This window comes from Pieris napi, chromosome 6 (assembly GCF_905475465.1).
Source record: "Pieris napi chromosome 6, ilPieNapi1.2, whole genome shotgun sequence".
Taxonomy (NCBI): Eukaryota; Metazoa; Arthropoda; class Insecta; order Lepidoptera; family Pieridae; genus Pieris; species Pieris napi.
In genome coordinates this window covers 6,090,439-6,106,472 of record NC_062239.1, presented here as the reverse complement: position 1 = coordinate 6,106,472, position 16,034 = coordinate 6,090,439, and the positions used below count along the sequence as shown (strand labels likewise).

The 16,034-nt window shown below is 32.3% G+C and overlaps 2 protein-coding genes and 1 long non-coding RNA gene across 3 annotated transcripts; 2 read left to right on the top strand and 1 right to left on the bottom strand.

Annotated features, from left to right (window-relative positions):
• The first annotated feature begins 591 nt into the window (after positions 1 to 591).
• LOC125050162 (ubiquitin-conjugating enzyme E2 Q2) lies at positions 592 to 7,143 on the top strand. The gene is made up of 8 exons (XM_047649792.1): positions 592 to 865; positions 1,804 to 1,920; positions 2,329 to 2,429; positions 3,103 to 3,238; positions 3,569 to 3,740; positions 4,976 to 5,167; positions 5,663 to 5,890; positions 6,789 to 7,143. The coding sequence occupies exons 1-8, from the start codon at positions 704 to 706 to the stop codon at positions 6,818 to 6,820; spliced, it is 1,140 nt and encodes a 379-aa protein (XP_047505748.1). The 5' UTR covers positions 592 to 703; the 3' UTR covers positions 6,821 to 7,143.
• Positions 7,144 to 7,861: 718 nt separating this feature from the next.
• LOC125050163 (glutathione S-transferase 1-like) lies at positions 7,862 to 9,782 on the bottom strand. Its single transcript, XM_047649794.1, has 5 exons — positions 9,460 to 9,782; positions 9,211 to 9,269; positions 8,925 to 9,072; positions 8,398 to 8,591; positions 7,862 to 8,113 (listed from the first exon to the last, which is right to left on the bottom strand). Exons 1-5 carry the CDS (start codon positions 9,595 to 9,597, stop codon positions 7,975 to 7,977), a joined length of 678 nt encoding a protein of 225 aa, XP_047505750.1. The 5' UTR covers positions 9,598 to 9,782; the 3' UTR covers positions 7,862 to 7,974.
• A 3,005-nt stretch (positions 9,783 to 12,787) lies between these two features.
• On the top strand, positions 12,788 to 13,894 carry LOC125050164. Its single transcript, XR_007117103.1, has 3 exons — positions 12,788 to 13,017; positions 13,147 to 13,325; positions 13,558 to 13,894. It is a non-coding gene; the product is annotated as an uncharacterized LOC125050164 (long non-coding RNA).
• The last annotated feature ends 2,140 nt before the right edge of the window (positions 13,895 to 16,034 follow it).

The window sequence follows — 16,034 nt, the reverse complement described above, 5'->3', positions numbered from 1 at the left end:
TGTAGTTCAAAAACGTTTCCTTTTTAATTATTATTTTATTTTGTGGTTGTTACCGAATGCCCTGAACTAAAAAACGATTTTACTTTTAGGAAATCGTTAATTGCGGTTTGTTTATATTTTTTTCATTACATGGATTTACATTTACCCTATAAATGCAAACTTAGAAATCGATCCTTTAGACCACGATTATTTATAAATAGATTCATCAGCTTACAATTCGATATTTTTCAATAATATTAGCATATCTACCGAATAATAACACGTTAAATTGTAAGCAGTACGTTGAGGTTCACAATCTTTCGACAGTTTACAATCTCGCGAGATAGATTACAATCTAACAGTGTTTACAATTTTACGGTGATATATCCATAGTAATGAATAAATTAATAAAAAAATATAATCAACACAGATAATACAGTGCTTGGTTACCTGCAACTCCCTGCTGACACCGACGAAATTAGCATGCGCCAAAAAAAAACAACTCCACAGAGTTTAGGTTGAAAAATAGCTATAACACAGAATAAGTTTGTTCTTTGAACAGATCATAGCATTACTGCCCTCTAACGTCGATATTTTGATTTTGAGTTTTACTCCGACATTGCAGCCGCCATTTTGCTCGATGGAGTGAACGTAAAACAGCTCCCATGTATTCAAAAGTGGTGACTAGTTATTTATATTAAAAACTTAGTGTTTCTATACACTAATGGCTTGCTTAAATACACTTAAGTTAGAAATTAAAACGTTAGAGCAAGTGTTTCCCAAAAATCATGAGCGATTTCAGATAATGTCAGCTAGTGTCGACGAACTGACCTGCAGATTCGTTGGCAAAAATGGAAAAAAATATGAAATACATGCAAATATCACAGTGAGTATACAATACATATACATTTGAAATTAACTTAGATACACGGCAGTAATATTTTGTTATTAATGAATGCGTTTATTGATTATCTTTATGACAAAGGGTCGTTGTTTATGAGGGCAGGGCTGTCAACAAAAGATTTACGGAAGTGATTAAATTTCTAGACATAGGCACCATTCCATCTGTTCATATGGTGGTATTTAATTAAATCTTGTGGGTTTTATGTGTACTGTAGACTTGTGATGCAAAACTGGTGCAATGCGCGCAAGTTTCGATCGCCACACTTATACTTAACCCAATACTGTGTCTCGGGTCCATGACGAATCATTGTATTGATCACTTAAATTTCAGTGCGCATTTCATAGTGTTTTTAACTAGTTACGGCTACGTTTATAGAGGAAGTACTGTTTTGTTTGAGTAACGGTAAAAATGCGAATTTTAGGACAAAGCCTCTTAGTCATGTTTTCTACCTGTTTTTTTATGTAAGTTTATGATAAGCCTATTGAATCTTGGTTGGTTATATGCTTTATTGTTAGATTTAAACTATTTGTCTGTTGTATTACACAAATATTGCTACAACTATCAATGTTTAAAATAAAATGATTATCATGAAAATAAGATGAAATATCTGATAATGTCTTCATTCATCTTATTTTCATGTAAACATATAATTTATTTTATTTATAAAAAATATTTTATTAGTCTTCTAATAACTTATGATTTTTTAAACACAAAAAGAAAAAAAAAACCAAAAAAGAAGTATTCAATGCAATGTTAATACAGTTAAAAGTGATACTGTAAGTTTGAAATCCTTTTCATTTATCGAATTAATCATTAATACAATGAAAAGTAAAGTAATGCTACCAGTATTATTTACTATGGAAATTAAATCTTTACCTTAACCTGCTATATTTAACTTATATTACTTTGGTATTTTAAAGGAAACATACCCCACCACACCACCAGTTTGGTTTGCAGAAAGTGAGGATCCCATAGTGACCAATGCGGTTCAAATTTTAACGAACACACAGGGAAGAGACAATCATGTTATAAATCAGGTACTATCAAATATCATATTTAGTTTAATTTCTCACAAAACAAAAACCAATGTTCCACGATTTAAGTAATTGTGACTTTTCAATATAATGTTATTTTTGTACTAACATTTTTAACTAGTACAAGATTTCTTGTTGGTTGTACATGGTCAGTAAAGGCTTTGGCAGTATTAAGTTGGTCAATTGATAATATTAGCCATAAAATTGTTATCATATCATATAATTCAAATAAAACTCCATTGTATATAGAAATAAACAAACAAACTGTGATTAATTATTTTATATATATTTGATATAAAAATCTAAAAATATTTTGCCATTTCTTCTATTATTTTTCAGTTTAAAATATTTAAATGAATACATAACTCTGTATCCATGGCTGTTTGTATAAAATACATAATATGTTTCTAGGTTGGTATATTGTTGAGAGAACTTTGCAAGTTACATGGTATCCCTGAGCCTCCAGACTTGGATTCACTCTCGCTGCCCATCTATCCCGCACCACAACATAGGTTTGATATTAATTTATTACCTTTTTGAGTTAATGAATATTTCCAAACAAATATTAATAGAATTATGATTTTTCTATTAAGTGTAACATATTTTTTTGTTTGGTAAAAATGAAAGCTAGGGCAACAGAAAATGTTAGATTTAATTAGTTCTTCATACTTGATTGTATGTTTTGAATGACGCTAAACTACAGCCATTTTGTAAATAAAGATTACGTTTCGTCAACATTTGATAACACTAGATGGTTCTTAATTGTTTTCATATGACGTAGTTTGTATACATTAAGAGTTAAACATAAGTAATTATATCAGATTTTTCTGTATCTAATCATTTTAATGTGGTTAGTACATCGAGGATAATTTTATGATTTGTCTAATTCCTTATTTTGTCAGAACAAAATTGTTCGGCTTATAATTATAATTTACTCATATTGGTAACATAAGGTACATTTTAAACTGCTTACATTCTTAAATGAAAGACATACTTGAGAAATAACGTTTAGGGAGAACAAGTTTTAGGGCTTATTAAATGTTTGTTAGGAGGTGCAAATGTTAGACTATGCTCTTCATCGCTCCAAGCTATTCAATATAATAATAATAAAAATAGTAAAGAAATGTTACGATTACAAAAAAAACTAAAGTTTTTTGTTCTAAATGGTTATTTAAAAAATTTCAGAGTACCAAGTGTAACGTCCAACGGCGCTGAATCCGGAACAGAGGAAGATGAAGATATGGCTGCTGAAGAAGATGATTCAGAAGGAGAGGATGACTTGCCACTAGAGATGGTTGAGGATGCTGCTAGAAGCAACAAGGTAAATTTATACTTAACACAAACCAAACCTGGCAATTAATTATATTGAAATAATTCACATATTAAAATATATTTGCCAGTAAAATCATATTGAATAGTAATTAAAAAAATCACTTGCTTGAGTTATATGTCCATGAAAAGTATGAAATTACCCACAACACAGATATCTTGTGTGATGAGTAGTGTCTGTACAAATAACAATTTTTTTTATATAATTAAATTTTTTATTTCTAATATTGTTTTAGGTCAAAGTTTTACTTGATAAATCTAACCATAAAAGGCTTAATTGGAAGAAAAATATTGTTTGTTCATTAATACATAAACTTTTTAGGATGATATGGAAACAGAACACCTAGCAACACTAGAACGGCTGAGACAAAATCAACGACAAGATTACCTGTCAGGCAGTGTATCAGGCAGCCTGCAGGCCACAGATAGACTTATGAAGGAGCTACGAGATATATACCGCTCACACTCATTCAAGAGCAATATGTATTCTATAGGTGTGTTAGACTAACAGTACAGATTAGCTAATACCAAAGATAATTAAAGTAATAGACCAATCTTAATATATATAAATTACGTGTCACGTTGTTTGTCCGCTATGGACTCCTAAACCTTAACCGATTTCAGTCAAATTTGCACCAGCTTACACCCGCAATATTATTTTATTGCAAATTTGACAGTTACAATTATTTATATATACATATATATAATTCTACTGAATGTGTGTATTTCACTGAACTCCTCTTAAACAGCTGGACCAATTTTAATGAATTTTTTGTATGCGTTTGGGTGGCGACGTAGATGGTTTAGATTCACAAATCAGCCCAGCAGATGGCGCTGCAGTCGGTACTATCATACTTTGTTTAATATCCTAATCGCTTGAAATATCACCGTAGAAAAATATATTGCGATAGCGCCACTGATAAGAATTTCTTGTTTTTTTTTTTTTAAAGACAATTCACACCAATTGACCGAGTCCCATGCTAAGCTGGTGAAGCTTGTGTTATGGGTACTAGGCAACGGATATACATACATATAGATAGATAGACATATAAATACATATTTAAACACCCAAGACCTAAGCACAACACCAAATGCTCATCACATTGATGTTCTTCTCAGCCGGGGATCGAACCCGGGACCCATGGATTCGCAGTAAGGGGTACTAACCACTAGACCAATGAGTCGTTGATTAATTAATATGATTTTATTTATGGACAAGTTCAATATTCAATCATTGTGGAGTTTAGCTAAAACTCATTTTACATCTTAATAACATGAACAATTGAGTGTTTATAAGAATTTGTATATATCACATTTCGGATACAAATCATGAAATCTTTAATACATATCGCTTGATAGCATTAAAACAAATCAGAGTTAGTCGTGTTTAGTCATAAGCAATATCTCATGCTACTTATTACTATATGGTGCTGTTTATGAATTTATATACAATTGTTTTTGATCAGAGGAAAGCCGGGTGTAACCATATTCGGGGCTTGCTTACAGTGATTTGTTTAAAATATTATTTTGTACAAACAATATTTATTTATTTTAAGTAAATGTAATTTTTATAAACTACAAAATACAAGTATTTATTGTTAATTAATCTAATGTAGCAAACCAATCAAATTATCGTTTAAACATATAAAACCATTTAATAATGTTAATTGAAAATGTATCTTAATGCGATCTAGTGCTGTTTCTTATAATAGAACTTCTTTACTTCCAGAACTGATAAATGATTCCCTATATGAATGGAATATCAGACTGCGGTCAGTTGATCCTGACAGTCCGCTACACAATGATCTGCTAGTATTAAAAGAAAAAGAGGGCAAGGACTCCATACTCCTCAATATCATGTTTAAGGAAACATATCCATTTGAGCCGCCATTTGTTAGGGTGGTTTACCCTATAATTTCTGGTAAGTTTTTAAATTAAACTCATTCAGTATTAGAACGCGATTTTATTAATTACTTACTTAACTCGACTATACGAATAGGATCTCCAAAAGGACAGGTATAAGTGGAGAAGTTTTCGGTAGAAAATTTTTATTTAATTTAAAATCACATTTACCAGGACAACCCAACAGACTAAGTTTTAATAAGAATAGGCAGGCTGCGCTGGGAGTAGCGCCTAACACGTCAAGAAGCACTCAACGTATCTACGTATAGTCGCAAAGACTGATTGTACGATTAATATTTAAAAAAAAAAATTAAAATCACAAATCCTAAACTTTTTAACTTTAATGAGCTTTTAATTTTTTCAAGGTATATCTTATATTTATAAAAGTGGCCAAACTCTCATTATTATGATTCCTGCCTCTTAGCATATAATATTATATTACGATAGCATATATTGGAATTTAGTTATGGAAAATAAGATTTATTTACCCCTTAAAATAATTTTCTACTTCCAGGAGGCTACGTTCTAGTGGGTGGTGCAATATGTATGGAACTACTCACGAAACAAGGCTGGTCATCCGCTTACACGGTAGAAGCGGTCATAATGCAAATCGCGGCAACCCTAGTAAAGGGTAAAGCGCGGATACAATTTGGCGCGACAAAAGTCGTGTCGCAGTCGCAATATAGCCTTGCGCGTGCGCAACAGAGCTTCAAGTGCCTCGTGCAGATACATGAGAAGAATGGTTTGTAATTTTATGAAGTTTTCATGGCTCATATGAATATATTAATTAAAGTGTTAAATGGAAACTGAACCCAGGATCATTTAGGGGAAGTAATTGCTAACTTGGATATTATTTGTTTATATTTTATGTGTCCAAAAGTGTCCTATACTTACTTATTTTTACCGTTTCTGATTATAATCTTGATAATAATCAAAATACAAAGTTTTTACTACTGGTTTCTTAATAACATACCAGCGAATTACTTTAATAATAGTTTGTCTTGCTTCTTTATTGCAAAATTACATATAAGTGATATGGACCAAACATTTAATATGTTATTTATAAAATTGGGACTTTAAGGACCGCATTTACAAGAATCACACTCAATTCTAGTCTAAAAGCATTTGCACATACTAATTGTATGTTCTCTACTAATGGCATAATTCTGTATTATGAAGAAAAATTCGACAATATTAGGGCTCATTTATTTATGTACACTGTTTATTACTGTCTGCATGGAAGAGTAAGCATATACCAAGCGTTTTGGCACATATACCATTTAGATAATTTAGATATTTATTCTATCTACATATGCAATATGTTTATTAGTTGAATTAACTATAAGACTTACTGTAGATCTTGCATTAATTTACCCCAATTAGTTAATTAAATTGTGTATCGATTTGATGCCAAGTTTCGAAATATAATGCTTAGAGTTTAGGGCAGTCTAAGAACTATATGTTCGGATGCTATCTATAGTGAATTTTTAATCTTAATAATATCAATTTATTTAGCAGTTCCTCTTTAAAACTCGAGTTGTGTGGGAATCCTATCAAATGATAATTGCATGTTGATATTTGAGATCATACTTGTCTCCATAGATATCATATTCTTTGGTATTAAAAAGCTTTATTTGCAGGATGGTTCACACCGCCCAAGGAGGACGGCTAATCGTGTCGGGTTAAACTAAGACTAATGTGTAAACTAGCACTGAATGAGAGAAGTGAAATAATCGATTCCATTACGTTTTGAGCGCAGTTTGTATTGTGTTGTGCATGACTGACTGAATGAAACCCGTATCTATGTGTAAGTGCTATCGAGTGCAAAAGACTTATAAGACTTATAGAAAATGTAATGTGTAACGTTTTTTGTAATCATTAATTTTCTCTCGTAAAGTTATCCATACGTGTAGATTCTAGATGTTAATGGAGTGTAAAGTTGAAAAGTTCTTTGCATTTCTTTTTAGTTATGGAATAAAAAAACTGTGATTCGTACTTTTGTTTTATTTTAATTAATCTGCCTCGAGATTAATTATTATTGACTTTGCACTAGTACACAGTAAGGAGCATTTATTTGCCTTTTATACCTTTTGAAGAAAAAAGCTATTTATATGGTTTCTTTATTTTTATCGACGAGACCGATCAGAAAAAGATGTTTCTTAAATTATTGATTTGGATAAAACTTCAAAGGGCAAATTAAACGAAACAAACACGAAACGCAACACAAGTTAGTTAAATTAATGTATTATAATGTTATATAGTAACTGAGTCTCCAACATAGTGTTACGGAGCATTGTTATCAATTTGTACTAGTAAGCAATGGACTTATAAAATATACTATACTAATAAAATTTGTGGTAACATAGATTTGAGCGCTAGCAAAGTGAAGTACTAGTTTTGGAGCCTTTTATGAAATTGGTAGTAAATTTCTTTTGAAGTGCACAGGTAAAAAAAATATTTACTAATTTATAAACCTTGAGTTTATTATAGTTTAGTTCATGCATTTTACTGACTGCCATAGGAAATCATTCATAAATAAATAATCAGTTAAATTATCCCGTATTAACTAAAGTACCCATCTCTCTTTTTATCTACAAACAATTTGACAGAGATGAAAGAGAACTTTAGTCAAAAGAGTGCATAAAGATTGCATTCTTTTGACTATAGCTGTTAAATTACATTTTGGGTTGTTCCCAAAAATAAAACTTCAGTATATTTCTGTATCTATATATATTTCACCAAATTATTAAGCACCATTCACATATACATGTTAAATAACCACAATATGTGGGTAACACAGTAATTCTTAGCTAAAACTTACCAATACTAAAGTTTTGATTTATTCAAATTGTTTTTCATAAAAGCTAAAAGTCCCTCCACATGTTCTTTGGCACCTGGCTCATTAATTTCTTGACTAAATTTTTCAGCACACATGACATTAAACCACCTTTTTAGTTTTGGATATCTGAAATGATTTATCATTGTTGCAGTTTTTTAACTAACTCAAAAAGTGTGGTTTAGCAGAAATATAATACTAATTCTCATTTCTGGTTGTATTTTAAATTTATATTACATGTGAAGTTGTAAGCTTGTGACTGTCATAATTTCCATATAATGTTTTTAGTTTAATTTATTGTATGTGTTTATTTTTAATTATAAGGATGGTTATATTTTTAATTATTGATGGGATTAGAAGTAACGGGTTATACCTACTTTGGGGTTGTTTATACAAACATTAAAAATACCCACCTATTACTGTCGATAGGATGTAAACCATTAAGAGTAGACATAGTTGTAAATATGCTTATGTCAGCCAGTGTCATAAGATTGTCAGCTAAGTATATGGTGTTTTCAAGGTACTTCTCTAGAATTTCATAGGCACTTTCCAAATTCCTTATCATTGATTTTGATAACTTTGTCAATTTTCCAGTATATGTTGGCCCCTTTAATAATATTGTCAAACCATTAAAATACATTTATTTAAATAGCAATCTATAAAATATTCAAACATGTATTTTTAATCGCACCAATGCTACATACAAGCTGAAAGCTCTATTAACATTTATTTTTCTTCAAAGGTCAGTCTCACAATAACATACAGTTAATGAATCGTTGACAGCTATATAATCCTTCAGATCCGAGGATGATAAACCAATAAAATCCACTCTTACCCTGATAGCCTTCATGAAAACAATAATTTGTATTCTTACAGAAGATCTTTTTTTCTGATATATTGTAGGTCTTTTAACTTGCTGTATAAGAAAATGTGTACATACCATTATAGATCTTAATCTTGGAAATAAAATGCCACAATCAAAGAATAATCTATGATTAATAGTAGCTCTTATTCTTTTGTCTCTAGGATATAAATGTTCATGCTCAGGCTTAGCATATTTATCAAACAGGTAGAGAATTATAGCATGGCTGGAAATATAAAAGATTCATATAATATAAGTTCCTATTACACAACAATGATGTACTACCATATTTTTGCCGATAACATTATCAGATACATTCCAAGATTCTAAAGGAATCTGTTATTTTAATAATAATAAAATTCACCTATCAGCTAAGCAGAAATTATCTTCTTCCCATAAAGGTATAGTCTTCATAGGGTTTTTCTGAAAAGCATTATTATAAAATATTATGATTAGCTAAAGATACTAAGGACTTGCTTGATTTATTTGATGTGTTGTGATTCTAGGGGATATCAGAATAAAAAAGAGGAAAACCAGTCAACACTGTTTTATTACTATTATAATTGAGTATTAATTAGTGGGTAGAGTATTCAATAAAAACAGAATACAGTACCTTAAACATTTCCGGAGTGTCTTGTTGCCGTAATAATGGATTTAATTCTTGAGGTTCGTAAGGAACTCCTAATATATAGGAAGCAATCATAACCGTTCTAGCTGGTGGGCTTGCATCTTTCTTGTACAGTTTTGCCATATTATGAGATATAAACTCAGTATTAAATTGTATAAAATTTTGTTTTTTTATATTAATTACGACTTTATCAATTTCCAAAGTAACGATAATTTATTATCAGATAGCACAATACAATATGCATCAAATTTCAAAATAATAAATATGCATTATTCGAACACGAATTGTAAACAAATCACTAATCAGTGTAACCAACTCTAAATAAATATTTACCCGACCTATAGCCTCAAAATTCAAGACAATTGTACCCTTTGCAAAAAAAAATGTATTATTATTATATTGTACATTAGTTGATGTTAAGTAGCATTACTGCACAGAATTTACACAGAAATTGTGAGCAGATTACGATTATGAAAACATTTTGTACACAGAACGAACGTTTTTCGATTCTAGTAACAAGTGTACAAAAAGATTTGTTCTAGAGGTGAGATAGTGTTGGTAGAGGTGAGGCGTATATCAAATCACAGGTTTTATTACTAGGTTTCGCTCGAGACTTGTAAATACTAAGTCCCACATTTGAGCACTAAGGCGTTTCACGAAAACCCTTGCAAGCGCTAAATAAATTTCTACCTTATGTCATACTAATTACGGCAGCTATTTCAATCCACTGGAATGGAAACTAGAGGTGAGGCGTATATCAAATCACAGGTTTTATTACTAGGTTTCGCTCGGGACTTGTAAATACTAAGTCCCACATTTGAGCACTAAGGCGTTTCACGAAAACCCTTGCAAGCGCTAAATAAATTATACCTTATGCGACACTACTCACGGCAGCTATTTCAATCAACAACACGAAATACTCTGAAGCTCGAGACGCATTCTTTTACTAATGTGTGAGTGAAACCCTTGCAAGCGCCAAATAAATTTCTACCTTATGCCATACTAATTACGGCAGCTATTTCAATCCACAACACGAAATACTCTGAAGCGCGAGACGCGATCTTTTACTAATGTGTGAGTGAAACCCTTGCAAGCGCCAAATAAATTTCTACCTTATGCCATACTAATTACGGCAGCTATTTCAATCCACAATATGAAATACTCTGAAGCGCGAGACGCATTCTTTTACTAATGTGTGAGTGAAACCCTTGCAAGCGTCAAATAAATATCTACCTTATGCCTTACAAATTACGGCAGCTATTTCAATCCACATCACGAAATACTCTGAAGCGCGCGACGCGTTCTTTTACTAATGTTAAATAATTCTTTTTCTCAGTTTCACACTGAAGAATGTTTAATCTATTAGGTGTTAATTGATATGTAATAATCTCGGCGCGCATTGTTTTATATTAATTGGTAAATTAGAGTAAGCTCCTAGCTCTAGGATAATTATAATTAATTAATAAAAACTTTGTCCTAATATTGATAGTGAATAAAAAAATTGAACAATAGTAAATAAATTTAGTGTAAAAAGTTATTATAAAGTTTAAGTGTGTACTGTATAAAAAATACCCATATTGTATTTTTTTATCTATGCATTGCTTTAAAAAAGGTCTTTATTTATATTAGTTTCAACATTAAATGCTCAGTGAATGTTCTGTGCTCTGTGGACCAATAGCATATTCAAAGAGTACTTAACTAATTCCTATAATGTCACCTAACACAGTCGCATATTACTAAATACTCGTGGAACTAGTATTTGTAACTAGTTTTTTTAAGTACTTGAACTCCTAAGACTAGGGCTGGCTTTTACCGAGTACGACTCACCTCTAATGGAAACACACAATGGAAAGGAAAATCAGTTGAAAAGTCTGGTTTTTTAAGTTTTAGGTGGGGTGTGTTCGACCAACTTTTGACAAAGACCCTGGACAATTGAGAGCTAGCATGAGAAAATAAAATTAAAATGGCCGAACAAATAATTGCCTCCATACAAAACCAAAATGGCCGTTTATCGATGGCTTGAGCTCTAAATGTGCACAGCCACATTATTTTGAATAGTTACAAAATATTCACTCGAGGAGTCATCACGCGAGCTGCAAAGCACACCTATAACCTTTACAGTCTACATAATACAATTTTATCGATTTTGAAAATACATGCTTTGTGATTTGGCGCGCGTTCCAAAGTGGTATACATTTCGCGCGCCAATGTTCAACCTCTTGGAGCGCGAAATCGATGTGATTGATTTTCTGTAAAAGAAAATAAACACTCAATAATAACATACTAATAACCTAAGTTTGGCAAAGGTGTTTAGATTAATGCCCGGTTCATATTATTCCAGTAGCATTCCAGTCTAGCGCTGGAATGCTACTGGAATAATGTGAACCTACACTGAAATGTACCATTCCAGTGATCAATCCAGTCCAGTTGACTGGAATGACGGTCTATTTTTCATTCCAGCTAACCCAATCCAGCGCCACTGGAATAGTGTGAATGGCCAATCCAGTGCTTGAATACACGTTTAACAGTGAACACACATTGTTGTTATTTTATGGAATTTTATAGGTAATTCCGAACAATGAAGTTAACTGAAAACCAAACTCTTCAATTTGTTTCTTTGTACAGAGAACATCTGTGTTTGTGGGATATCACTTCGGAATTTTATAAACACAAAGGCATGCACCAATCCGCCCTGCACAAAATTTGTGATGGTATGCAAATAGAAGGTTTTACAGTAGAGGATGTAAAAAATAAAATAAAAAGTATGCGATCTACCACCAAAGAAGAAGTCTAGATTAACAGAGTTATCTTCAATTGTCAAAAACATGAAGGAGATAAAAAATTACTTCTCTAAATCAGAAAGAGAAGAAGATGAATTTGATGCCATTTCATCAACTACTTCTTCTAACAGTAAACATTGAACAGTTTTAAAACAATGTCTAAACTTCTTTCTTGAAAGCATTGTCACTGTAGTGTTACCGATCTAACAGCTTTTGAATGACTGGAATAATGTGGACGTTTCATTCCAGTCCAGCACTGGACTGGAATGACTCACTGGGTTACTGGACTGGAATAACGTGAACCGAGCATAAAGGCCGATTTACATTATCTTAGTGGTTAGGAGAGTGCTTTAGGATAGTACTTTAGTTGAAACATGTAAACGCTACTTGCTTTAGTAAACGCTACGCTAAAGAACTTGCCTTTCAAGTTGTACTAAAGCACTCTCCTAAACACTAAGATAATGTAAATCGGCCTTAAGGCGGTATGGGAGTGTACTGTCCAGTGTCCACAATACTTAAGACTGGCTGCAAGGAAAGAAACAATGAATTTGAATATTGACAGTTCGATATATAAAAATATATCGAGTCCCTTGTTTTAGAAAATCCATTTCAATTTTCATGTCTTGTAGTTGACCGTGTTTAAACCTTAGAATAATTTAGTATATTTAAAGCATTTTCGCAAACAGTAAGACGAAGCAAGGTATCCATCCTGCTATATACCAAGCAGAATATATGAAAGAAGAGCAAGAACATGGGCGCTCAGGTAATTTTATATAAATATTTCTTTTGAGATAAATGACACGAATACGTGACCTCATATTTTAGTCGGGCTTCGAGGACCCTAATGTAGTTTCTTATATGTCTGTTTAATGAGGATTTAAAAATGTTTCAGATAACATTTAAAAAAAAACTCTTCGCACGCCTTGGTCCCGCGTTTCTCAATCCGGCATATACGCGCTTAAATAAATCCATTTCGGACACGGTTAGCTACTGCGCTTAACTCCTGTGGGCTAGGGATCTATGGATTACCCACTATGGATCCTGTGTGTCGGAGAGGCTCATACAGACTGGGTAACTGAATTTTTATTTATTTTTATCCTTGTAAGTAACTAGAACCGTCTTTACAAAGCCTATGTAGAGGTACAAAGCAAGCAGTTATCTAATATAAAAATTATTCCTATAGATTAAACAAATTGTGTCTTTAAGTTTATATTTTACAAAAATTATTCTCTGGTTTCAGCACTTAGTATCCTGTAAGTTAATACGACTAATATCCACTAATTGAGCTTCAAAATTTTTACAGATCTTTGACATGTGTTGGCTAGATGATGAATTCTTAGTAACGGGGTCTCTGGATTCCAAACTTGCATTGTGGCGGGCACCTGATTCACCAATAACTCTAACTACCCCTCACAATTATATAGCACCACTTGCTACTAGAGAATGTAAGGCTGGTAAGTATTGGCTAATTTATTAAACACATGTAGTCTTGTTACTTTATTTCTCAAAGAATTACATTCACTAAGCGAGAAAATTTAGAGTAAGTTAGTTATGTACATCATGTTATGAAATTATTTGAAAATAAAAATATTAGTTTCTAACAATATGTACCATATTTGTTCAAAAGTGCAGGTAAGTCGCATCGATGTTACAACAGGCATTATGTGACAATGAATAAATAAAATAAAATAAAATAAGCCTTTTATTTCCAGTATTATATAAGTTTACACTTCTTACAATTTATTTTTAGTGTTAGTTCATGTTATTAATCTATATTAGTTAAAAAATATATACATATATATACATATATATTCCTTTTAAATATTTAATCTACTGGAACCCCAAGTTGGGTGTAGGCCTCCTCCAGTGACGCCCATTTATCTCTGTCCTCGGCCACTTCACTCCAATTTCGACCAGCTATCGCTTTAATGTCGTCTTCCCATCGCGTAATAGGTCTACCTTTTAGGTGACAATGAATACAAAATAATAATAGAATGAATTTTTGTAATTTTATTACAACTTGAACAGCGCTCCGTGGCCGTATTTCGAACTAAACGGACGCTTGAACATCGAATAGTATTCATGTGTTCACTGCACAAATTATATGGATAATCTATGCATTCTAGCTATAGGGGATAAGGAAACCGACATTAACCTGATAGCATATAGATACCTACACATTCAAGATTTTTTAGACTACAATACGCAAAACTACTTGACGCCATAAAATAAGATTACTTCCTGTTTAGATTTATGTGATTGGTCGAAATCTGTATTTCAATATGGCAAAATCTCTTTAAAAGATTATCTCTCTTAAATCTCTTAACAATCCTATTAAATCCACAGCAAAGATTGTTAAACAATTAGTTTAAATATTATAACGGATTGATATATCAGTTGAAAAATGCTGTTCTTCCAAAGATCGTTTACAAAACAGATTAGCTAAACATGGATAGAAATATATCGTTGCAAAATTAAAATTGAGTAGAAAAAGTGACTCACTGGTAAAATCTCCTCAGGTCAGAAGGTCCGGGCGGTGTACTTCAACCCTTGTTGGCGCGAAATCGCCGCGCTGAGCCTCACTCATCCATGTGTTCGATGCTTCCACCTTCCGACAAACCCTTTCACAAAAGTTACCTTCTCGTCAGGACCTCTTTTGCCTCGCTACACAAGTAAGAGATATATAACAACTTATCTTGCAGAGCATCGTAGTTTCAATAATCTAAACTAGTATTTTCATAAAAAAGATAATTTTTTTTCATATTTACTATGACCGTACAGCGTTTTTATGCATTTGCCAAATTTATGCGCATACTAGTACGCGGGCACCATTAGTATGCTTTCTATAAAGCGCATATAAATCAAAGCAGTCTTATTATTTTACATTTTAAGTAAAAAAATTACGATACTACTATCGATTTAATGAAAATTTTAAAAAGTTCTCTATCAATTGAAAATAAAAAAATATCGGTATAATTAATAATTATTTGCCTAGACCCATATTATGCATTACAGACATTTGTAGATAGATGTAGAAGTTCAGACCGTTCCCGAAGTATAAATATACCTGATTTAAAAACATCAGAATTGAGAATACTAGTTTCGATTGTGTCAATAACGACGCCCCTTTGTTTGGTCTTCTTTTCTTTTTTAAATCCCACTTTAAATAAAAGTATTTTAAAATTTTAGGAAAGCGGTTCATTATACGCGATCGGTTGTAAGTCGTACACGTTACTTCTGGATTCTCGGACGCTAAAGTCTCTTAAGAAGATAACGTCTCGTAACGTTTGTGGGATACGATCAGCGACGTTCCGTGGAGACCTACTCACTATTAGTACTGAAGTCGGTGAGTAAGCCACGCTTTATTTAATCTAGTTTTAACACAGACATCATAAAAAATAGAACTTAAAAAAAAAAATATTTGTTATTATAAAAGTTGGATTAAATATACGTGTTACCATGGCAATAACGTTTGCATGCAAAGTTAATAGCAATTATGGTAGCTATCTCTGCGCGTTTTTTACGGCCGTTCGTATTTGTAGTCTACATATATTAACATATTTTCAGGTCTTATGTTCTACGACGTAAGAGCCGGCAAATACCTCACATCCAACAAAAACTGTAGCACTAAGGGCTTCCAGAGGGTATGTGCTCCCGGTCGAAGGAGTGGACGGAAACCAACAAGTGAATATACACATTGCTATGACGATAGTGGTACGAGAATATTCACAGCCGGTGGGCCTTCTCCTGCCGCTCTTATTGGGAACTACGCTGGCATAT

Coding starts and splice junctions, on each gene's coding strand:
- LOC125050162 (XM_047649792.1), top strand. CDS start 704: ATGGCTTGCTTAAATACACTTAAGTTAGAAATTAAAACGTTAGAGCAA. Junction 3,239..3,568: donor ATGCTGCTAGAAGCAACAAG/GTAAATTTATAC, acceptor TAAACTTTTTAG/GATGATATGGAAACAGAACA. Junction 5,168..5,662: donor GGTTTACCCTATAATTTCTG/GTAAGTTTTTAA, acceptor TTCTACTTCCAG/GAGGCTACGTTCTAGTGGGT.
- LOC125050163 (XM_047649794.1), bottom strand. CDS start 9,597: ATGGCAAAACTGTACAAGAAAGATGCAAGCCCACCAGCTAGAACGGTT. Junction 9,270..9,459: donor ACACTCCGGAAATGTTTAAG/GTACTGTATTCT, acceptor AATGCTTTTCAG/AAAAACCCTATGAAGACTAT. Junction 8,114..8,397: donor CATCCTATCGACAGTAATAG/GTGGGTATTTTT, acceptor AAATCATTTCAG/ATATCCAAAACTAAAAAGGT.